Consider the following 24132-nt stretch of genomic DNA (forward strand, 5'->3'; position numbering starts at 1 on the left):
GTGTCTCAATGTTTGATTCCTTCTTTCTCACCTCCTGGGAGTGTGTACTTCTTCCCTCTTCCCCAAGAAACAAATATGTAGCACCCTTGTCCCAAAACAGGCCTACAGGTAAATTTAGCTGTGCTGTGTGTTAGCTAGCCTGGCTAATTTGTGGTCTTTATGGATCAAATGGAGTTTCTCCTAATCCTGTTTCAGTTGTGGTTTCCTCCCTTTTGTCAGTAGGTGACACTGTTGCCTTTGGCATTAGTATGATGGGCTACAGTGAATTCAGGTTAGGAATAAACATACCTTTCTCAGCCAAATCAGTACTGGCCACTATGCATGCTAGTAGAAGGTATTTATTTGGAGAGAGTCAGGTGATCTAGGTCTTCTCCACCCAGGTGGCTGTCTGGGTGGGTGTGTGAGAAACAGCTCCTGGCTGCTAGGCCTGAAGCCTATCCAGGAGTCCTCCTGGCTGCTAGGTCTGTTTGAGGCCTATCCAGGTATTAAATATTCTGCAGAGGAGAGCCTGCTCAATACCTGGAGCAAATGCTGAGGGATGGAGTTCTAGAGAAGTACCAGAGGTGACTTTTCATGGACCGGGGACCCATGAGGTGTTTGGGATAGCTTCTAGAGAAAACTCATCCAAGATAATTGTGTGTGATGCAGTGAGTAAAGCTCAGTTACTACAGGAGACAGCTTTTTCTACAAAGTACAGATGTGCTGGTTCAGATTAAAGGCTCTTTTCCCTGTACTGCTGTCTGCCTTACCTCACCTTTTTGTCTAAGGAGTCTGCCTGTCTGCTGATCCTTACTATTTTTGACTAAGGGTGTCCTGTGCCCTATCCCCTCTCTCCCACATTTTGCCTGTTGTGAGAAATAAACTTCTCTTTGTTCAAGAATAAAAGGGACTGGCGTCCATCTTTCTACCTTGTACATCACCCACCATGCCTAGTAATCTGTACCCTGAGGAGGAATGCTGGCCCTCCCTGTCTCTGGGGGTCACCACCAGGCCTCTGGAAATGTGGGGTAGGCGCTACAAATATAATGTGCACAAAGTTACCAAAGGCCAGAGGGTTGAATGGCCTCTGCTGGTGGCACCGAAGTGGAGGTGATGTGACCAGAGAGAGAGAAGGGGCAGGGACCGCAGAAACTCCAGGCTCAGCCTCTCCTCTCCTCTCCGTATATGCCTGCAAAGGTGCCATAGGGGAAGCGAGACAGGTGGGCAGTGGTGGAGTATGGGAGTGGGTCTAGGCTGACCTGGGTCCAGAGGAAGTGGATTGAATGATGCCAGCCATTTAACTGAGGACATCTAGGAAAACTACTGCAGGGGCAATCTCTGGTTTAAAGCTAAATATTGCAGCTAAAGTTGGTTTTGTTATTCCCCTTTAAATGGGCTGCTTATATCTATATTGTTATTTTTGGCAAAAATTCTGCTTTAATATGATAAAATATAGAATAGGTCCTCTTTAATAGCATGCTATTTTTTGCTAAAATGCAGGTTTTCTTTATACGTTAATTTCTAAGAGGTTAAAAGTGGATGACTTGATAAAATAATGAGCAAATAAATAACATCAGCTAGAACAAGCAGATAAAGTCAATAATTTATTGTCCTGTATAAGAAGTTGAATTCAGATTTATAAACATACCATCGGCTAGTAAATTAAATTCAAGTATATGGAGATGCAGACAACTGTACAAAAACATGAACAAACCATTGTCCTAGCATGGCAAACAGTAAATTACAATTAAATATATATACTGTATATATATATATATAATTTTTTTTACTTAAAATGTAAAAACAGTGAATAGCTCTAGAAACAGCATATCACAACCTGGACAAAACTATATGTAAGACACCAGAATCACCTCACACACAATTTCTACAGAGATGCAGGCAAGCAAAACGCACGTAGGCGATGCATACCGAGAGCTGCAAATTCCTTTGTATAATAGCATTTGTAGTGTCTTCAGTATTTGTTCTTCATAATATGCCATCCAAAAATGTCATAAAACATTTTACCCAAGACAAATATTTAATTAACAAAAAATAAGGCAATAAAGAAATATCAACTGACTATGTATTTATTTACAAAGACCCTATGCGAAAATTAAAGTACAATACTCCAAACTCCCAAAACAAGAGAAAAAAAATAATTTAAATGGGGATCTGTCACTGAAAAATTATCAATACATTTTTTTTTTTTTTTTGCCAAACTGGCCGAATGGCTGACGTGCAATTTAGTATCCACTTTAACACAACCCTCCTACAAACCTCTGCTTCAGTTTTCCTTCTAACAACTGTAAACTACATTTCTATTCTCTTCTCTTGCTCTTCTGCCCGATTTCTCTTTAGAAAGAGTGGAAAGGCAATGTTTTGAAGAGAAACTGTCACAACTGAGGCTCCTAGCTCCTAGGCTTCCATTGCCCAACTCCAGGAACTAGACAATAATGCAGTGGGGTCTTGCTCCAGCTGGGAACCTTTAGTGGTGTGATCAATTCCACAAAGGTGCCCCTGACTGCGGTTCCACTCCTGCCACTTGCACAAACAATTTAGGGTAATAGCCTTGCACTGCATGAAGCTCCGGGACCAACCACAGCTTAGAGTACAAGAGCAGGGGGAAATTTAAGTAATGCAGCCTCTTTTTTTTTTCAAATTCTTTATTTAAGAATAAAGTATCCAATAAGACGTGTCCGAAAAAAAACATCAACTGAGGTCATATAAATTACAACGAAGAAGCCGTATATGCCAGAACAGCATTTCCAAAGAAATACAGGCTATTGAGCATTTTTATATGTTGCAGTGCGGGGGGGGGGAAGGGTCACTGCAAGGGTAGAATATGGCTGGCCATACAGGGAGCGATTTTCTTTCCCTGCAACCACGGGTGCTGGGCCATTGTCTTTTCCCGGAGGGGCGGGGGAAGCCGTCCCCGCTGGGAGAAGACAGTGATTATAATCACAAGCGAATCTGGCAGGCTGGATGTACCCAAATTGATTGACGGATCAACGTGGTACATTCAGCCTGCCCATTAATGGTTTTTACTCTTGGCCTGTTCCTATGTCTAATTCTTGGAGCTGGGCTTTAAGTTCTGATAACTCAGTTACCAGCAGGTGACTATACTATGCAGGGGTTTATTACTATCTGGAAGTAGCCACAATTCCAGCAGTCAGGCCACGGAGAATAAGTGTAAGCTGGGAGTCTCAGGTAACCTTCCTGACAGGTTCTCTTAAGAGTCAGTGTCATCTGCTCATTCAGGGCAGAGTGATTGTACCTCCAGACCTTCCCCAATAAGGTATTCTCAACCATCCTAGCTCTCTCGCTGTAGAAGTCCACCCAGAGTTGGAGATTACCTGAGTGGATGACATTACTGCCCCCCTAGTGTTCAGGCCTGGCAAATGGTCACTTAGTTCCAAGCACTATCACATGGGGGGTCACATGCTCCCTCATACCGGAATGCCCTGATCTGTTAAATCGACAGAGCAGGGAGGTGGTGAGAAAGTGCAGGTAAGTATACCTTGCTGGGGAGGTGGGCTAGAGGGGCAAACTGACAGTGTCGCCAAGTATCACAGGGAGGAAGTGACATTGGCATGAGGTTAGAAGGAAGAACTGTGATCTGTTACACAATTAAAAAAAAAAACAAAAAAAACCTTTACCTGTGAAACGACTGTTGTGAAGTAGTGTACAGAAAATGTGGCTAAACATACAGTGATGTAAAGACTTAGACTGGCCACAGATGTTATCATTCAATTGTACATCTCCTTTAACTTTATCAACTCTAAAAAGTCAGAATCTACCTGACTGAATAAATTGAACAACACATTAATAAACCAGTTCCTCACTACATAGCTGTTGATAAATCTAACAAAGATTGCAGGAGTGTAGTGAAAGGAAGGGTCAGGAAAACAAAAGGGAGTAAGACAAACTTGACATATATTCCCCAGCAGAGAGATAGCATATCATTTCCTGTTTTTTATACCCTCAATGAGACAGAAAGTGAGGGTAAGTCTTTCCAAAAGAGACAGAAGAATTAAAACCTGAATGAGGTTCTAACCCTTACCCCAAAAGCTAAAAAAATTAAAATTTGGGCTAAAAATTTACTTTTAGGCAAGCCCTCATACTATATTGTTTTTGATTATTATAAAGGAGATTGTATCATGTGTGGCCAGTCTTGCTGCATCAGATAGTAGCATTCTGTGACCTCTTACTGCTCGTCTAGAGGCATTTGTGGTGACAATGTTCCTTTACATATTATTCCACAGAGCACAAGAAAACACATTTGATATTGTAAAATCTAAAAACCATAAGAAGAAATGATCCTAGTTTCTGATTAAATTTAAAATTTACATTTGTTCTAGAGCAACACAGTCAGTTCCTATTTCTGAAACCCTGTATGCACAATTGCAGGTTTCCCTAGGGGCCTTTTCATACAGTCGGTCCCATCTGTCCGTTTTTTGAGGCATGATTTACACAGATCAAAACGCACAAAAATGCATCCCTATGGGTGGGCGGAGGTTAGTGGACTTGTGCCCACCTATATCTTCCCAACTCTATCAGACCGAAAGGAAATTTCGCAATTGGGTCCGCTATTATTGACCAGACCAGAGGTGGGCAGATCCAACCAGCCATCTGGATTACATGGATCTGTTCTTCTCACAGGGATTTATTCAGGATGGAATAGATGTCACAAATGTAACATCCATACGTTACGATTTGACTCAGCAGGGGATTTATCCCGGTTTTCCTGCTGGGACTGAATGGACACCAGCTGTGTGAAAGGGCCCCCAACTGGGGAGGTCCCTGTGCAATTCTAGAAGTTGGGATGTGGAAGACAGTTTGCTTAGAAATGTGCAAGTTCACAGTTTCACTTGTAGCGTACAGAAGTAGAATGTTCATTTCTACAAATTTCTACAGCCTATGAATGTTTTAGAAAGGAGATATAACCACATCTCAAGGAGGACATGTCTGAGTTGAGCACCAGCAACAGATAATGTCATCTGATGACTACAGGGGCAGAGTATATTCTGATGCCCCACGAAATTATAGCATGTATAACCCTTTAAAAAGTGTCCCTATGGTGTTCAATATAATGCAGCCTTTTAGGCTAATATCCTTTGAGACAATGCAGTCCATCAGTGTCCATTATAGGGACTGCCCACTATTGAATGTCATCTGGTTTGTACATGCTCATTTTTTTCCCTTTAATGTTCTTCAGACAACCAGGCAAAGTTCTTAATGTGAGATGTCCATAATCAGGACATGTATAATGGGAGCCTAAAGACAGGGCAAACCTTAGTACACTAGAAAATGCCTATGTAGAATATATATACACATATAACATTCCTTTTTCCCTGCAAAATACAGAAGGGGCAGGAGGCAAGTTGTATATAAGTGAAAATCTAACGTATGTTCTGCCTAAAAAAAAGTAGGTAACGATTAGAAACCCTGCACATTTTTTCCTGTTATTCAAATCTCCTTTCCATTTACTTCCTGTAATGGTGACAACAGTTCCACTGGACAGGAAGTGAAGGTAAAATCTCCAACAGTGACAGACAGAAAAAAAAACATTTTGTTTTAGGGTAAGAAGGGTAAGGCCAGTTAGTCCCTGTTGCATGTTTTTTTTCTCCTTTCCTGTTGTCACCAGGAAGAAAGTGAGGGAAAATGTCTCTTAGGCCCCTTTCACACACTAGTGGTCTGATCGGGTCCACGTGCCCATCTCTTCAGGCGGCCCTGATTGGCTGTGATAAGGGGTGAGCAGGAGGGGCGGCTGCCCAGGGCACTGTGATGGGGGGGCGCCATGAGGGGATTGAGGGGGAAGGGGATTTGTGTGGGGGGGGCAGCAGGGGATAAGAATTGTTCTAGGAGGGGAAGTTTGGGGGGGTGCTAGGAGTTGGGATTTAGGGGGATTTGTGTTGGGAGGGGGGATGGAGGAAGAGTACTTGTGCTAGGAGGGGGATGGGGGGGGTGCTAGATGAGATGATATGGTAGAGGGGGTAAGGAAATTGTGCTAGTAGGGGATATTTTTTTTGGGTGGAGAATTGTTAGAGTAGGGATGATTGGGAGGTATTTGTGCTAGCAGGAGGGATGGGGGGGATTTGTGCTGGGAGGGGGATATGGGGGGGTGTACTCAGAGTGAGAATTTGAGGGGTAGAGGATTTGTGCAAGGAGGGGTGATTTTTATTTTGGGGGGATTTTTTTTCCTGGCGGATAAGGGGGCAAATATTTGTGTTGAGGGGATTTAACAGGGGGTGGCTTTGTGCTGGGGGGGACTTATGCTTAGGGGGTAAGCATGCAGATTAGTGCTCAATTCTTTGGGGGGGGGGATTTTTGCTGACACATAATGCTCATACATCTTGGAGGGGGTGCAGTTTGGCCCTGGGTTCTAGATGACCTTGTCCCGGCACTGCCGATCGGATCCTCCATTCTCCTCTATGGAGCGGCAAGCGTAAACAAACATGTGTCCGTTCATACCTGCTTACATCCAATCTGATCTGCTAAAAACAGACAGATGGGGATCCGTTCCCCTTCCGTTTAGCAGATCAGATGAAACAGGCGGTCTGTTTATATCTAAATGCCCATAGAGAAGAACCAACTTTGTCTGTGTCCGCTCTGTATAAGTAGAGTAGCCAGGACCAGTCATCCGCTTGCTCAGCGGGGATCAGCGGACAAAGCGGGTGGACTCTGCCCGGTGTGAAAGGGGCACAGGTAACAATAAATACCAGACAGGATTTCTAATCCTTCCACTCTACCCAAAACCTATGAAAATAATTTGGCTGGACATATTCTTGCTGTGCTTCTAGAAGGATATCCTGAAAACTGCACAACAAGTGACCCAAGAAGACTGCACTGTAGATGCTAAAGTATCAGCTGCAATCAGAACACTAAACTTAAAACAAATTAAAATCTATTTACAAAAATACACATATATCTATAGATAAAGCAGTCTGTTATATACATCCCGAAACCGGCTGCTGCCTTATCAAAGGCTTAATTTAATTCTGTACATGAGAACTCTGCTTTCTGCAGACTGCATGACATCCGTCAATGACTATATACATGGAATGTAAAGATAATGCATATTTGTTGACCTCATAAAACTCTCCTTAAATACAATCGCTCTGATGACAGTGAGAGGTAAACGACTATTTAACAGTTCCGATATCTGATAGGAGCATGTGAGATGGTTTGCCTGCAAAATGGTTTTAGTGTTCCTCTTTGTGTGTAGAAATGTCAGATCCTATCAGTGTTACAACCTGTGATGCTAATTGCTGACATCTGTTACAATTAACTACTTAAATACGAACGGGTGGGCTATTTCCAAATGGGGATAGAGAACATGTTCTAAAAAGAAGTCTTTGATTCCATTAAAAAGCTCCCACATAATATATGGTTTATTCATTAAAACTATACACTGTTAAAGTGTATCTAAACCCAAGAACAAAAATGTAATTTATCGTTGAATTCGCTTTCTTTTTTTTAAGGTTAGGATGTCCATTTATGAAACGGAGATAAGCTATGATCATGATGAACACAGCTCATCTCCAATCATTAGCAGTTTATGAAATGATCATCTCCAACCACTTCTCTCATTCATTGTAACACAAACGGCCAGTTTCTGAAAGTGAGATCGGAGGATCTCATTGGCCCTTGTTCCATTCACACCTAGGTGATTTGAATTGCGGGCAGAATCGCTGCTCTATTCTGCCCGTGATTCTAGAATCACGGCAAAATTTGGGGTGCATTTGCGATGCCATTATTTCTCAATGGCTCCCCAAAAGCGGGTTGATTTTGCCGCAAAATCACGGGTTGCGTGTCGCCCAAAAAGAAGTTCCAGAACTTAATAACGCTCCAAGTGCCAATGCCACTGCTCTGATGAATCCACCACTAGACAGGGTGCTGGCGTGAACATGCTTATCCAGGAAGCACAATGACCAAAGACAGAGAAATGCTGCACACCAACAGCTCCTCCCAATAGCCACGCCTCCTGACACATTTCGCCCTGCCCACCAGGGCTTTGTCTTAGAGGACGGGGTGAAACAGATCAGCGGGCGTGGCTAATAGGAGTAGTATGAGCTGATGCCACGTCTCACTTTATGGACACTCGGAGCTGTTGGTGTGTGGAACTTCTCTGTCTTTGTGTTATTTAAATGGTTTAATAAAATATATTATTTTTAAATTTTATGAATGGTGTATAGCTGCATAGTAGATGCAGGTTCAACCATTTCAGTATGCACCATTCACATGAAAAGACGCATGTCTGATTATTGTTTAAATATTAATAATTATGCTTTATAATTAGGGGGTGTCTATTTTTGCCAGTGGGGGACTTTAAAAAAATGTTGTATTAGGAAGTGTATTATTAGGTGCTTTGTGATTTACTTTAACCTTTACATTCAAAAAGCTGTAGTCTCCCCATTTCTTGAGATTACAGTCTACTTTTAAAGTTCTCCTGTATTCTTAGCATTTATAGATCACATCTCTTCTCCATCACTCGGAGGAGAAATTGTAATGCCCCATACACACGATCAGAAATTCCGTCAGAAAAAACTTGAATGGTTTTTCCGACGGAATTCCACTCAAGCTTGCCTGGCATACACAGGGTCACGCAAAAGTTCTCTGAACTTTCGACCGTCAAGAACACATGTGATATACAACACTACGACGAGCCGAGAAAATTAAGTTCAATGCTTCCGAGCATGCGTCGAATTGTTTCCGAGCATGCGTGATTTTTTGCGCGTCCGAATTGCATACAGACGAGCGCATTTTTGGATAGGAACTTTTTCCGACTGAAAAATAGAGAACCTGCTCTCATTCTTTTGCTGGCTGGAATTCTGCCAGTAAAAGTCCGATGGAGCATACACACGGTCGGAAATTTCTGACCTAAAGCTCACACCCGACTTTTGCTGGCAGAATTTCTGATTGTGTGTACGGGGCATTAATCTGAAAATCCGGTGATCTTAACAGCAGGAATGTAGTGCTGCTTAATAAACATACACCTAATGTGTTTTGTCTAAGTACAGAAAAATAGCTGCCAGAAATCCAGTGTGCTACTTTCTGTGCACCAAACTAAAATTTCAATGTTATGACACTTCCCAGTTCTCTTTTATGTGAACTACAGAACACCTCCCCCCATGTAATGAAGCTTGGGTAGGGAGAGTGGGTGTTTGTGGTCCAAATCACCAAACTAGAGCGACAATGCTGCTCCTCAACAGGAGTGTTATCAGCCTAGACATGAAGTGTGTTACTGGCAGGATGACCAGATAAAAACAAAAGAAAAAAAAAAAACGAATGCGGACACCACATCTAAGAATTGGTAAGGGGTAAAATATTCAAATTTGTGTTTAGATACACTGTAACCAATCAAACAAATTGTTTTCATGATAGATGACAGCATTTAGCATGGTAATTATGATAGACTTAAAGGAGACCTTTCCTGGGAGAAACATGATGTCTGTTCTTACTACTTCTCATTGTTCAAATGCTAAATGTCTGGCTGTCAAGCTGGCTCTCTGGATTAAAGTGGTTGTTAAGCCACTATGTGATCTTTATACCATCCCCCTTTTTTAGATAACAACCTGTATTCTAGTGCCTGTGCTTTATAAAAAAAAAAAGCCAATTTCTACCTGATTTCACAGCATTTCCCAGTGACTCCGGGCTCTCTCCTCTCCCTGTCTGACAGCTCCAGTGGGCGGGGCCGAGAACTCCCGCTGATGTCAGGTGGGGAGGTAGAGGAGTAGATAGCCGGGAGGAGAGAGCTGGGAAGCGTTTTGAATTCAGCTAGAAATTGGCTTTTTTAAAAAAAAATAAAGCACAGACACTGGGACACGGGTTGCTATCTAACAATGGGGATGGTATAGAGAGCACATAGTTTTATAGCAGTGGGCAGGGGAGCAGAGCGGCACTAGTGAGAGCTGACAGGCAGGGAGGGGAAGGGGGGGGAAGGGGGGAGGACGGAGGGAGAAACAGAGGACCTGCAGATAGCAGCGGCTGACAGAGGCACGTAAACTGACCACAGTGTCACGGCTCAGCAGCCATGATAAACCATGGTCAGTTTACAGAGGGCATAGCCAGGCAGGATCAGCCAGGTATTTTCAGGTGATACAAGGCGCCAAATGACACAGCACAAGTACTGTGCTGTATAATATGCTTTAAGGGAACAGGATCCCCTTTTCTTTTTTTTTTTTTTTTGTAGGGTAATAAACACTTTAAATACTGTGACCGAACTGGAACAGACATGAGATAAAGAACCTCTGACTTTCCTGATCTCCATACTTATTCCAGGTCATTGACTCAGAAAGTAGTGAAGTTAGATGGTCAGTGAAACAGCCGGGCAAGTAGCATCTTCTGAAGTAGATTGGCAAATGCTACCCTTAAATTTCTCATAGGAAAGTTTCACTTAAAAAATAAGGTTTTGGACACATAATCCTTAACAGGTTAATAGCTCTGGGAAAATAACACACAAAATGACATGTTCCCTTTATAGAGACACTGTTATTTTGCCCTGAATTGGTATAGTGACAGTGCATATTGTAAGACCACATCCTAGCAAGGCATACTCATCTATCCACACTCCTCACTGCCTTTACAATGCAGGTGTCTGCCCTGTGTAAGATTCAACTGCTTACCAGTGTAAATAATACCACTGCACACCCCCCTCTACATGACAGCGTTTGGTTTGGGCCTGGCAACTGCCGGCTCAGGCTTGAGTACTGTCATGTGAGGTCACACGTTTACCCAGACCCATACCCTGAAGTCAGATTAATTGTGCACAGCTTTCAGCAGAGCTGGGAGGTAGTAAAGCAGCACATCAGGTTTAACGAAAAAAAATAAATTACTTGATTCCCCCATCCACACATTCGATGTGGATGGGAGAATTCTCCCTGCTGAGCTATTGTACTCTAACAAGGAGATTGGTAGATCATCTTCTGTACAACTTCTTTACCTATACATGGTTTGAAATTTAGCTGGTCCCTGCTGAACCACCCAAATTTTGATCCACGCATGGCCAGCTTAAAGCCCAGTACACATTGACAGTTTTTTTCATTCAATCCAGGAGGCTGAGCAAAAAAAAAATAGGGGAGCTCGCTGTACTAACATCGCATAGTTGAGCTATTGTGTTCTGACAGAGGGAGTACCAACCACCCCCCTCCGGCAGAACACACCAGTCAGCACTCTGATTGGAAGCCGGTTGGCTGCTGGTTTTCCAGCATGCCCATTCAACAGGGGCTGGACGTTAGGACAGGCTGCTGTACACTCTGGCCAAATGTTGGCCAGTATCTGTTGAACCGGATGAAATTCGGCCCGTGCGTACCAGCCATAACTCAGCAAGCAAAGATGAACTTGTCTGACGCAGTCTCTATTATCAGTAGAGGACAGGAAAACAATGACTTTTTTTAATAGAAAGAACTAATCAACCTACAAAATGACCTTAAAGTGTTGCTAAAAGCCATCCACAAGTATGTCTGTGAAGGTTCTTATTCATCCAGGTCATGGTAGAGCTAGTATTAGTTAGTTGCATTCAACTGGACTTTTTGTAGCTTACCCAAGCCACAGGTCTATTTGATAGGCTTGGATAAACCATGAAAGATTTTCAAACATTGCAGAAAAAGTCTAGTAGAACGCGACTACTACTGGCCATGCACAAGCATATATGTAATTGTTCCCTCAAATGTAGGAAACCTACGGTTATGTTTCATCACATTGACGCAGAGGGCAGCCTATTGTTTTATAGAATTAGTCATTTTAGGCACTGGAGTCTTCAGGAAAATTATCAAAATTATCTGTAATGTCTTACAATGTGATTACTAGACAGTCAACTGTGGTGAAACACATCCCTCCTCACAACAGGAACTTCTGTCAATTACCATTAGCTCAATATTTTGAAACCATTATATGTGTATACATGTGTGTGTGTTAATATTATTCATTGCGTTATATTTAACAGAGTGTTCTATTTGAGCGTACCAGACTTTTAAAGACACTTAAGTGTGCAAAACAAAATGATTGCACCTGTAGTAGAAGGCAGGAAATGTGGCAAGGCTTTACCAATAAATATAATTTATGTGTATGATACACAAGCAGTGCAGTCACCCATGAATCATTGTGGCAGTGACAATAAGGTTAGGGCAAGATCATGCAAATTACAGATTGCGAGTGGGCCGTGTAAGCTGCATTTAATGAAAACCCCAGGATGGGCAAAGCACCTTGGCATCTCCTCTCAAAGTACCTTCATTACTGCTATATGTCCATCACTGGCTCTATATAGTGAGTACCAGGAGTGGGTTACATGAGCAATGGTGGCACATGTGGCTTTAATCAGCTTCACTATGCACCAGGGTGATTTCTATATACAGAAGTGAGGAAGCATGCACAGACAATCTCCACTGCATAAAGTCTGACCTGTGTAAAGGGTTACAGAATGTAATGGTGCCCACAGACATAAGACCGTCTTCATTAGATTTGAGCATGATTGTTTGTCCATGCACGCTTTATGACCACTCCAAAAAAAACCTGGCCAACAATTGATCAGTAAGGATGAATTTTCCTGGCTGATCTTTACTGTTTTCAATCAATATAAGGCTGGGCTTCCTCTTTTGTGGGCATTAAGTTACATGCTTTACCAACGTGAATGTAAAAACTTATGGAAAGATATTTCATACAAAACTAGATCCTCATCAGAGGAGTTTGCCGCTTTGTAGCCACTGCTTTTACAAGAGATATAACGATTTTTTCCTCACCCCACTAAAGATTACTTTTGTAAATCACAGTTATATATTATTAGCAGGTCTACTCAAGTACTTGAATTAAGAACTGTCTGTGCTGCCTTAAAGCGAACAATGATATTAAAACCTGAAACAGAAATTGAGAGTTGGAAAATTAAAGCTTAAATCAACTGGCTGTTATGGGGCAATGCACTTGGTTCTTACTTCAGACACTTTAATGAATGAGACCCACCATAAATCTCTAGTATCTGTCTTCCTGGGTTGATTATGCATTTTTGAAATGTAGATGATAATAAATAATCAGTACTGTCCACTGGGACAAAGACATATTTAAGGAAACCTTTACGGAGAGAAATATGGAGGTAACCAGTGCTAGTTGCCTGGCTGTCACTGGCCGAAACAAGCAGTCAATAAACTCAGAGGAAATGATAAACTCTCTATACTTGTTTGGGATTAGTAACTTCGAAAACGGAATTTTTGAAACAAAATAACAGCCAAAGGATTAACATTTTGACAGATGACTGACCAGTAGCAACTCATACATTTTCTCATTGCAGGTTTCCTTTAAAAAATTAAAAAACAAATGATACTGTAAATTACACATATTTTCAACCCAGCCATGACAGTCTGCCACATGCTGCAAAATGTTTTCCTGAAATACAAATTAACCTGGGTGTTTATAAGTCCCACATATAAAAGCTTTTGTGTCATATTACACAGACCCATTTTAATGAAGTCTTCTTCCAGTGTATTAAACTCATGTCATAACCTATTGGCTGCTTAACTGATCCCGTAACAATTGTCTTTGACCAAAAGTTTTGTTTTTTGTTTTTTTTGCCAGGAATCCAACATAAAAGTACAAAAATCGACCAAAAGTTTTTGACCTAATCAATAATAATAAAGCTTCATGAAAAAAAACAAATCCCTCTATCCCCCAAAGTGCTAAAACCATCAGTGCATTAAACACATGGCAGTACATCCTTAAGATCTTCAACAATTCCTGCACACAATGTGACATTTCACCATAGACAACAATGATCTCTGTCAATACTCATTTACTCCTTGTCTGAATCATCTTGGACACTTATTCAAGAACTACCATTGCTCGCAATGGTTAGTCCTATATTAGTATGTGCATCATTAATGCAATGGCACCTGCAGTCATTAAAGAGAGAAATAATGCACCAGTTGGGTTAAAGGTAGCCATAAAACATGATTAAAACAGAGGAACAAGAAGAGGGGAAACCCCCCTCAAGGATTAAAGGCAAAGCTTACTGACTCACCTAAATGTAGCAATACCCCAAAGTCAGTGCATCAGAATAGGAAAGTATAAATCCTATTGTTAAATGGAGCTTTCTCCTGAGCCTTTGTTACTGTGCCCACTCTTGTATAGGCTTTTTAGGCACTAGTGCTTCCAGGCAGTGTGTGTAAATGTGCACAGACAATTGCTATAAAGGTGAATATGAGTGCTAATACTCACTGACGCTCTACTAGCCTAAATGTCGGGTTGACTTAGGGGGAGATTTACTAAAACTGGTGCAGCTGTGCATATTAACCAATCTGCTTATAACTTCAACTTGTTCAATAAGGGCTCAAAGACAGTCAAAGAAGCGGCTCTTACAGGCTTTTGAGCTCTCATTTTTTTCTGCCTAGAAACTTCCCTCTATGTTAGCCAATGTGTCCATACACACTAGGGCCTTTTCTGGCTTTTTCAGGCATATGCTCTTACAGGCAGAACCCCCCCCCCCCCCCCCAAACTTGCATTTTTGAGAGGACCTAGTGTCCAAAAGAGCTCAAAAACGCCCAAAAACGTTTGTTCCAGCTTTTTGTTTTGTTTATAGTCATTAAGAAAATACCAACTAGGAGGGTTTGTGAAAAATAAAAACGCTTATGCTCAAAAAAACTCAAAAGAGCTCAATAAAAACGCGAGAAAGAGCACAAAAAAGAACAAGCTTCTTCAAGGTTTTATAGGCAGAAATAAAAGCTCAAATGCCTGAAAAAAGCAGCTTTTTTGAGCTGCAGTGTGCATGAGCCCTTAAGCTTTGACTATAAAACCTAGTAGCTGATTGGTTTCTATGTACAACTGCACCAGATTCTGTGTGCACCGGTTTTAGCAAATCTCCCCCATAGTGACACACTCATAAGCATAAGCTCCCTATATTATGGTGGGACCTTTCTTACTGCAGAAGCTTGACAAGCTAAGCCCCTGATACTCCAGTAGTTTCAATACGTATTCATAAATAGACCTGTTCTATCCTTCTGACAATATAATTAACCCATACAACAAGATCCTCTACTGTGGATTGGCAGTAGGCACACCTTAAAGTTACTATCTAGTATCCACAATAGACAACACTAGGCCTCATGAATAAATTGTCTGACCTAGGAACAACCTGTGTTTCCCCCTCAACTGACCAAACCACATTTTAACTTCCTGTTGCTAAGGCATGATAGACCAAGAAACAGTAAAGCTTACTAATGGTTAAAGGAAACCTTACCTTATAGAACCATGGAGGCTGCCATTGATGTCCTCTTATTCTGCAAATGCTAGCTGTCTGGCTTTCATGGTAAATCACTAATCTAATTACCTTCACTACCCCAGAACAAGAATGCAGATAAATGTAAGGCATAGTTTTTTTTTGCATTTTGGATAGAGTAGGGGTGACTTAAAAACACTGTTAGTTATTTTTTGCCATCTGTGTCCCATTAGGGAGATTTTCTTTCACTTCCTTTAGACTCAACAAGAAGTTAGAGGATGGGAAATATCCTCTTAGACAATTGTCATAGGAACAAGTGTCCCCATTAAAAGATTTGCCTGCTCAGAACTCCTGTTCTGGTAGCAACTAAAGATTTTGGTTTACCCTTACTTTTATTCCCAACAAAATTGGTGATAAGGACAGATAGATTGGGTAAATCAGGGGCATAGACCACAATAAAAATCTTGCAACGGTTCAAACTCCTCACCACTCTATCATATAAGTAGATATAGTAGGATGCTTGCTTGTCAATGTAGAGATATCGAAGAGTTCCATGTATATATACATGAGGGAAAAACAAAGCGAACTTCAGCACTGCATTCAGTAAGGGGGATGTTTGTGTCCAAAAGAATGTACTATACTATGGCTATAGTATATTCTAGTAGTACTACTTTCTTTATATAGTTGGAATTCTATTGAAGGTTCCCAAGGAGAGGCCAACGCGTTTCAGAAATCATCCTCTTTATAAGGGCTAATAAACATGTTTGATATTAAAATATGTAAATGATATAACCATAAAACATAGTCCTAAAAATATGTATGTATATTTTTTATGAATATATTTATGAATAAATCATACTTTTATATAATATTTCTACGGCACATGTTTACAGTTTAATAATAAATACCAAATATCTTTATTAACCCACACTGGCTCTAAAGGAACCTCTAATAAACATATCAACAATATAAGGTTTGCCGTGGTTATAGTATGTTTCTTTGGACTTCTGAGTGGAGCACCCACATCAATTTTGTTTTCAATTCTGAACCACAAACGAGGCAGTGGCTTAGAAAAAAGCTGGGCAGCTAGCATTTTCAGAAGGTCAGCAAAGGCAGCCCCCACACTTTAAAGAAGGCTTTCTCAACCAGGGTTCCTCCAGAGGTTGCTACCAGTTCCTTGAGCAATGAGCTATGTCTGCCTCTCATAAGAAACCACTGACACTATTTCATCTTTTTAGCTTTTTAGTAAGGGGCCGAGGTTCTTCCCAATGACCACAAATGTAAGGAGCATTTTTCCCACTGACCAGAACGCTAATGTATCATGAGCCATAGATATAGTATTATTAGCAGAGGTTCCCTGAGACCAGAAAGTTATCTCAAGGGTTCCTCCATGTTAAGGTTAAGGTTTAGAAAGGCTGTTTTTAAAGGTTTACTTTAAGTGAGATACACAGTAGTTTCTTCAGTCAGACACTTCATAGAAGAGGTCCACTGTACCAACAAAACACACATACTGTAACAAATCTACTTCCTGTATGACTTCTCTGTACATACTCTTTACATACAAAACGTCTTATCTGTGAAAAGATTTCAGCCGTCTCTGAGGGAAAACATAAGCAAACCAGGATTTAAAATGAATTCAGCCACAGTGGATGAGGAATCCCACTGTGACACGCTTGTTGTTTGTACAGATATTTAAAAAAATAACATAAAATAAAAACTCTTGGTGCTGCGGAGTTCAGGAATGAAGCCAGCTTACAGGGACCCAGAAGCTGTCTCTCTCCAGCCTGTCCAGAGTGGATTTGAGTTCATTGTGTGCTGTAGTGAGGTCATCGTTTATTATAATTTTGTCAAAGTAGTGGCCATATTGGGTTTCCATGAGCTGTGCTGATCTTATCATTTCTTCAAATTCTTCATCCTGCAATGACAAGAATGATCAAATGTTAGTAAACAGCAAGTGCAACCAATGTAAAAATTAATATAAACATACTAAAAGGGTCATTTCTGGTACAATGATTTTTATTGAAATTCAGAGAACGGATGCAAAATTCCCATGCAGGGGATAGGAACATTAGACACAATGCAGGATTTCACACAAGAACACAGAAAAAAATGTGCCATAGAGTGTAAATTCTGAACTAACAATGACCTTCCGACTGAGGCCAGGGGTCAACGCTGTATGCCTGAGTCTTCGGACTCAGGGGCTAAGGTGGATAAACGGAGTGGACTTGTCTGATAAGATGGGGGTAAACAAAACCAAACTGAACACGGAACACAAAAGAAAACCCAAAAAAGGGGGGGAATTAGTGGGCCAAGGAAGAAAGAAAGGGTGGGAGGAGAAGAAAGAGGGGCATAAACAAGGAACGAAGGAGGGGTAAGGGAGGGAAGTTCCCCCAGACTGGGGTTAGGGGTACGTTAATTTGAGAGGCCTAGGCTGGTCGAGTATAAGATTGGAAGCATATAAGACCACCATGGGGCCCACACTTTGAGAAATTTAGCATGGGTGTCATGGAGGATACTTGTCATCTTCTCATAGATCATAAGGGTCATCAGGATGCTCTTTCACTCTGAAAACGATACAGCTGGCTTTTTCCAGGCCCTAGCTACTGTGCACTTAGCTCCAATGAATAGGTAAGTGGACAATTTCTGCTGGTAAGAGAAGAGGCCTGGGATCAGACAATGGAGCAGTGAGAGTTTGGCGTTCTTGCAGAAAGATACGTGTATGAGGGTGAACAGGAGTCCGTGGACCCTTTACAGGGGGCAGGACCACTAAATGTGGATTTTGTCTCCTCGCTGACCACAGCCCCAAAAGCATCTATCACTATAGGATGGGTTTGACTTGGCAATGTGGGCTGGGACCCAGTACCAGCAAAGGAGGACCTTATAGGCTGCCTTCAATGTGGCTGTGTAAAAGGAGCACATCACTATAATGGACTAAAAGGGTAATTTTTTATCAATAACTAATACTTCTGCTTTTAGTAAACCTTTGTGTTAGATGTACTAGCATAGTTAAATGCAATAACAAATTAAAGCCAAATTCCAGATCTTACTTTAAAATCAGTTATAGCAAACAATGTTTTTTCCTTTTGGGACAAAGGTTTTATATAAATAAATTGAGGCTGATCATTGTAAACACCCCTGTCAGTATTAAATGGTTTGTCTCAGCCCTGTAAACTAATACATCTGGAAAAGAGCTTGTTCTTTTGAAAAACAACAGGCGTACTGGCTGGATTACTAGATGAAAATACAAGAAAGCCTAGAAATTAAAACAAATGCAGCCATTGCATCTAACTATTGGTAAGCTGCAATATAATAAATGCTTGCTGTTAGGTCTAACACTGCTTTGAATTAATGAAAAAATGGACAAGGGAGAATCAGTCCTCCTGCGATAAATGCCTGCCCCAATGCATATATATATATTTTATTTTTTTGAAACTTCTCTATATTAAGAGCTTTGACATTTTAAAGTACAAAATATAGCCTTGGGGCATTCTCCGGCTAACAAGTATACAAACACCTTACAAAACTAACAGTTGATACCATATAACTAGTAGAATTACTAACAAGTTATTGCTCAGATGACACCAATAAAAGGAACATAGCACAGGACCAATAGATCACAGTAATATTGTGCTCCTCTCTACCCACTAGAACCATTAATCATGGGGTCAAAATTTATCAGCTACTCTCATATCTATATGGAGATATCACAGCTGGCTTTTGGTGGCAATCCCACACTAAAGGTTGATTAGTGATCACCTCAAGATGAAGAGTTTAGGCCATAAGCATTATGGTCATCAACATTGGAGTCTGACTCTGTCCATAAGTTCCAGACCTTCTCAAACTTTTTGGGCAAGCCTCGACAAAAGTATGTTGCTTTGTAGAGGGGGACCATTAAATTAACAAGGTGTTACCAAAGGGATAAATTAGGGGGCCTTTCTGACTTCTAAGGGAGCACAATAGCCTTTCTGGCCTAAAATAATAGAATACCCAATAGGGTGTGGGAAGCCCTGTCAAAAGCCAGCAAGTCAACTAATCCCAGGAGAAATACCCCTACCTTGAGTGGGACTGGTATGATTGTCAAAGTGGTTATAAATTGGGTCACCTTCTGTCAATAGGATTGGATCTGTGGACATTCCCAGAATACATGGATAAATCCAGCAGGATCGCTTGGGCATCTCCAGCATCAAGAGGAGATAGCAGGGTAGATATGATGCAACCTTTGTGGCGTATAAAGGTTATGCACATTTATATTTAAATACTATATACAGGAACAAGGTTTCTGAAACATTAACATTGGCTGAACTCTAAGCAACCAGCTAAATACACAATTCCAATACATGTACAGTATGTGAATTATTTAACCGCCAAAAGATTTGAAATTCTATGCAGCCAGGTTTGTGATCCAGAACAGCCAGCCAGGTCCTGGACCTTCCTCAAAATTCCACTGGAGCTCAGCAATGCAGCCTAGTCTAGGACCCAACCTAGGACTGGACAGTGAGGGATGCGCACATTGATGAGATCATTACTGTGCTCCTCCTACCTCTTAGGATTCTCCCAGTACTTAAATCTGAATTTCTTACAGAACAGAGAAAAAGACAGACTACTAGAGGGTACTTTTGCCATATATACCGTATATACTCGAGTAGAAGTCGACCCGAATATAAGCTGAGGCACCTAATGTTACCACAAAAAACTGGGAAAACTTATTGACTCGAGTATAAGCCTAGGGTGAGAAATGCGCAGCTGCTGTAAGGGGAAAAGAGGGTCAACAATGCCCATTTGCAACCTCACTGTGCCCATTTGCAGCCATAGGTCCCCCGAACTTCAAACTCGGTAGTTAAGGGTTCCTAGATGCCCCCTAGCTGCAGCCAAAATTTGGGGTCTCTGGACCCAAAGGTTCCCGAAATGACATTGCTGCAGATGGACACAGTTGACTGAATTTGGGGCCCCGTATCTCGGGGCCACTTAGTGCTAGGAACCCCAAATTTGGTGTGCAAACCCAGTGGAACTAGCACCACAATATTGAAAGCTGGGGTTCCTAGCACCAAGTGGCCCCCGAGATACAGGGCCCCAAAAATCGGTTCAGAAAATGTCAAGCACTTTTCTGCAGCAGAGAATGACATTTTCCGAACCGAATTTGGGGCCCCGTATCTTGGGGCCACTTAGTGCTAGGAACCCCGGATTTTGTGTGCAAACTACTAGCACCACAATATAGCCAAAGCTGGAGTTCCTAGAAGCAGCAGAGAATGACATTTTCCGAACCGACTTTGGGGCATCACTTAGTGCTAGGAACCCCAACTTTGGATATGTTGTGGTACTAGTTCCACTGGGTTTGCACACCAAATTTGGGGTTCCTAGCACCAAGTGGCCCCCAAAATACGGGGCCCCAAAGTCAGTTAGGAAAATGACTTTTTTGCTGCAGAAAAGTGCTTGACTCGAGTATAAGCCGAGGGGGGCACTTTCAGCACAAAAAAATGTGCTGAAAAACTCGGCTTATACTCGAGTATATACAGTACACATTTCAGGATAGTGACTATGGCTATGCAAATAATTTCTGTATGCCACTAGGATACATGTGCAACCAGAACCACATGCAGTCTAATATAACAGAGACATTTATTCTAAACTACATACAGCGGTTTCTGACTTGTTTGCCATCATCAGTGCAGCGCATATAAACCATGGCGTTTACACAGTATGGGTTTGGGACCAATGAAGTTGTCAGATTATAGTAAGGTAAGCTAAAAGGAACAATCCAGAAGTTATCTGCAGGTCTTAAACTGGCCAAAGGAGGATCGAAATTTGGCTGGATCAGCAGGGACCGGCTGAATTTTGATCCATGTGTGGGCATCCATTTTTGACAGAAGTCGATTGTTAGATCGACTTTTGTGGAATGGGAATGTTGGAAAACCTTTCTCAATCAGCGGAGGCAACCACTGATTAGTGTGTTCTGACAGTGGACAGTCCTGCTGTCAGAATACAATGTCTCAGCGGGGAAGATTCTTTCATCCACTTTGAGTACATTGAGGAATCTGTTCTTTTTTTTCCCGTTCAGCTCACTATGAAAAAAAAACCCCAAAAAACACCACATCTATTGCCAGGTTTACTTTCATCAAAAAATTAACAATACCGGTTTATTCCTCACTAACCTACGATGAGGAAAACATTTTCTTTTTTTCTTTTTTAGATTTACAATGGAAATGAGGCATGCAAGAAGTTTTGTTACAAATCGAAATTCGGAGAAAATTTGCTTGATTTCCAGATCACAATAGTAACCCATTTTATCTAATCTGAAAGAAATTATAACAAAAACAACAAATGAATTACTATACATTATCCACTTCAGCTCCAGAAGATTTACCCCCTTCTTGACCAGGCCATTTTTTGCGATAGGGCACTGCGTTAGTTTAACTGACAATTGTGCGGTTGTAAGACACTGTATCCAAACAAACTTGATGACCTTTTTTGCCCCATAAATAGAGCTTTCTTTTGGTGGTATTTGATCACCTCTGCGCTTTTGATTTTTTGCGCTATAAACAAGAAAAAAAACCCCCAAAAAAACAGACAATTTTGAAAAAAAAAAAAAAAACAAAAAACCAAAAAAAAAAAAAAAAACAACAGTTTTTACTTTCAGCTATAAAAATAAAAAAGCGTATATTGATTGGTTTGTGCAAAAGTTATAGTGTTTACAAACTAGGGGATATTTTTATTTATTTATTTTTTTACTAGTAACAGCGGTGATCAGCGACTTATTGCGATATTGCGGAAGACAAATTGGACACTGACACTGTTGTCACTTTTTTGGGAATGATACTGGCTGGGAATGGGTTAACATTGGGGTGATCAAACGGTTAACTGTGTGCCTAGGGGAAGACATGGATCCATGTCCCTGCTTTGCAGAAACACAGGATCCATGCCTTCCCTACTGACAGAACAGCAATCTGCCTGTACCGAATGATCGGTGGGTGCCAGAATGACTATTAAAGGTAACCATCCTCACCTGTGATCTGTTTGCTTGTAATTAGTGTGTGTGTATAAAAGGTCAATGAGCTTCTGGACTCCTGACAGACCCTTGCATCTTTCATCCAGTGCTGCACTGACGTTTCTGGAACTGTGGGCAGCTGAAGCTGCTGCCTGTTCACTTCCTGGATTTACACAGACACACACCTCCAACTCTGCAGCACTCATTGGCCCTCTTATTATTCACCCCCCCCCCCCCCCTTTCCTAGCAAACACTCACAAGAGAGAGCTGTGCAAGATGTCATAAGCCTAGGCTTTTTACCAGACAAGAAAAAGGAAGTGGGCTGTATAAGGTATTTACTGGCAGCTAAAAAAAATTTCTCCAGAGCTTCACACGTTGCCACTGGAGTCCTCTTCCACTCCTCCATGACGACATTACGGAGCTGGTGGATATTAGAGACCTTGCGCCCCTACACCTTCCATTTGAGGATGCCCCACAGATGCTCAACAGGGTTTAGGTCTGGAGACATGCTTGGCCAGCCCATCACCTTTACCCTCAGCTTCTTTAGCAAGGCAGTGGTCATCTTGGAGGTGTGTTTGGGGTCATTATGTTGGAATACTGCCCTGCGGCCCAGTCTCCGAAGGGAGGGGATCATGCTCTGCTTCAGTATGTCACAGTACATGTTGGCATTCATGGTTCCCTCAATGAACTGTAGCTCCCCAGTGCCGGCAGCACTCATGCGGCCCCAGACCATGACACTCCCACCACCATGCTTGACTGTAGGCAAGACACACTTGTCTTTGTACTCCTCACCTGGTTGCCGCCACACACGCTTGACACCATCTGAACCAAATAAGTTCATCTTGGTCTCATCAGACCACAGGGCATGGTTCCAGTAATCTATGTCCTTAGTCTGCTTGTCTTCAACAAACTGCGGGCTTTCTTGTGCATCATCTTTAGAAGAGGCTTCCTTCTGGGACAACAGCCATGCAGACCAATTTGATGCAGTGTGCGGCTTATGGTCTGAGCACTGACAGGCTGACCCCCCACCCCTTCAACCTCTGCAGCAATGCTGGCAGCACTCATACGTCTATTTCCCAAAGACAACCTCTGGATATGACGCTGAGCACGTGCACTCAACTTCTTTTGTAGACCATGGCGAGGCCTGTTCTGAATGGAACCTGTCCTGTTAATCGCTGTATGGTCTTGGCCACCGTGCTGCAGCTCAGTTTCAGGGTCTTGGCAATCTTCCTATAGCCTAGGCCATCTTTCTGTAGAGCAACAATTCTTTTTTTCAGATCCTCAGAGAGTTCTTTGCATGAGGTGCCATGTTGAACTTCCAGTGACCAGTATGAGAGAGAGAGTGATAACACCAAATTTAACACACCTGCTTTCCATTCACACCTGAGACCTTGTAACACTAATGAGTCACATGACACAGAGGAGGGAAAATGGCTAATTGGGCCCAATTTGGACATTTTCACTTAGGGGTGTACTTTCTTTTGTTGCCAGCCAACATTAATGGCTGTGTGTTGAGTTATTTTGAGGGGACAGAAAATTGACACTGTTATACAAGCCGTACACTTACTACTTTACATTGTAGCAAAGTGTAATTTTTTCAGTGTTGTCACATGAAAAGATATAATAATATTTTTACAAAAATGTGAGGGATGTACTCACTTTTGTGAGATACTGGATCTAAAAATATTGTATCTCAATGTAATAAAGGAAACCAGGCTAGGGAGTCCACATGTTTGGCATTCCCCGTGTTTACTAACAGCACAAACCAATAAAAGGATGATTCGCATGGACACTATGGTCAGAGAGCGAGGAGACGCTGCACAGGAAATGACTACACATGAGGAATTCTACTCAAGCAAGTTGGCAGTTATGCTCTTCAGACTTTTATTAGCCATGTTTACCCAGGAAAGGAAATTAAAAAAAGAATCATGTTAAGGAAATACGATAGATTCAGGTACAAACTGTGGTCTAA

At 41.7% G+C, this 24132-nt stretch overlaps 1 protein-coding gene across 1 annotated transcript in view; it reads right to left on the minus strand.

Annotated features, from left to right (window-relative positions):
* Positions 1–14462: 14462 nt before the first annotated feature.
* The window catches only part of MPP7 (MAGUK p55 scaffold protein 7), a gene marked incomplete in the record, with an annotated part of 615576 nt that continues 605906 nt past the window's right edge, over positions 14463–24132 (minus strand). The window contains 1 exon segment of the mRNA XM_073629838.1: positions 14463–17093. Within this exon segment, the coding sequence (XP_073485939.1) occupies positions 16914–17093 (180 nt within the window).

This window comes from Aquarana catesbeiana, linkage group LG05, assembly GCF_042186555.1.
Source record: "Aquarana catesbeiana isolate 2022-GZ linkage group LG05, ASM4218655v1, whole genome shotgun sequence".
In the NCBI taxonomy this organism is placed as follows: domain Eukaryota; kingdom Metazoa; phylum Chordata; class Amphibia; order Anura; family Ranidae; genus Aquarana; species Aquarana catesbeiana.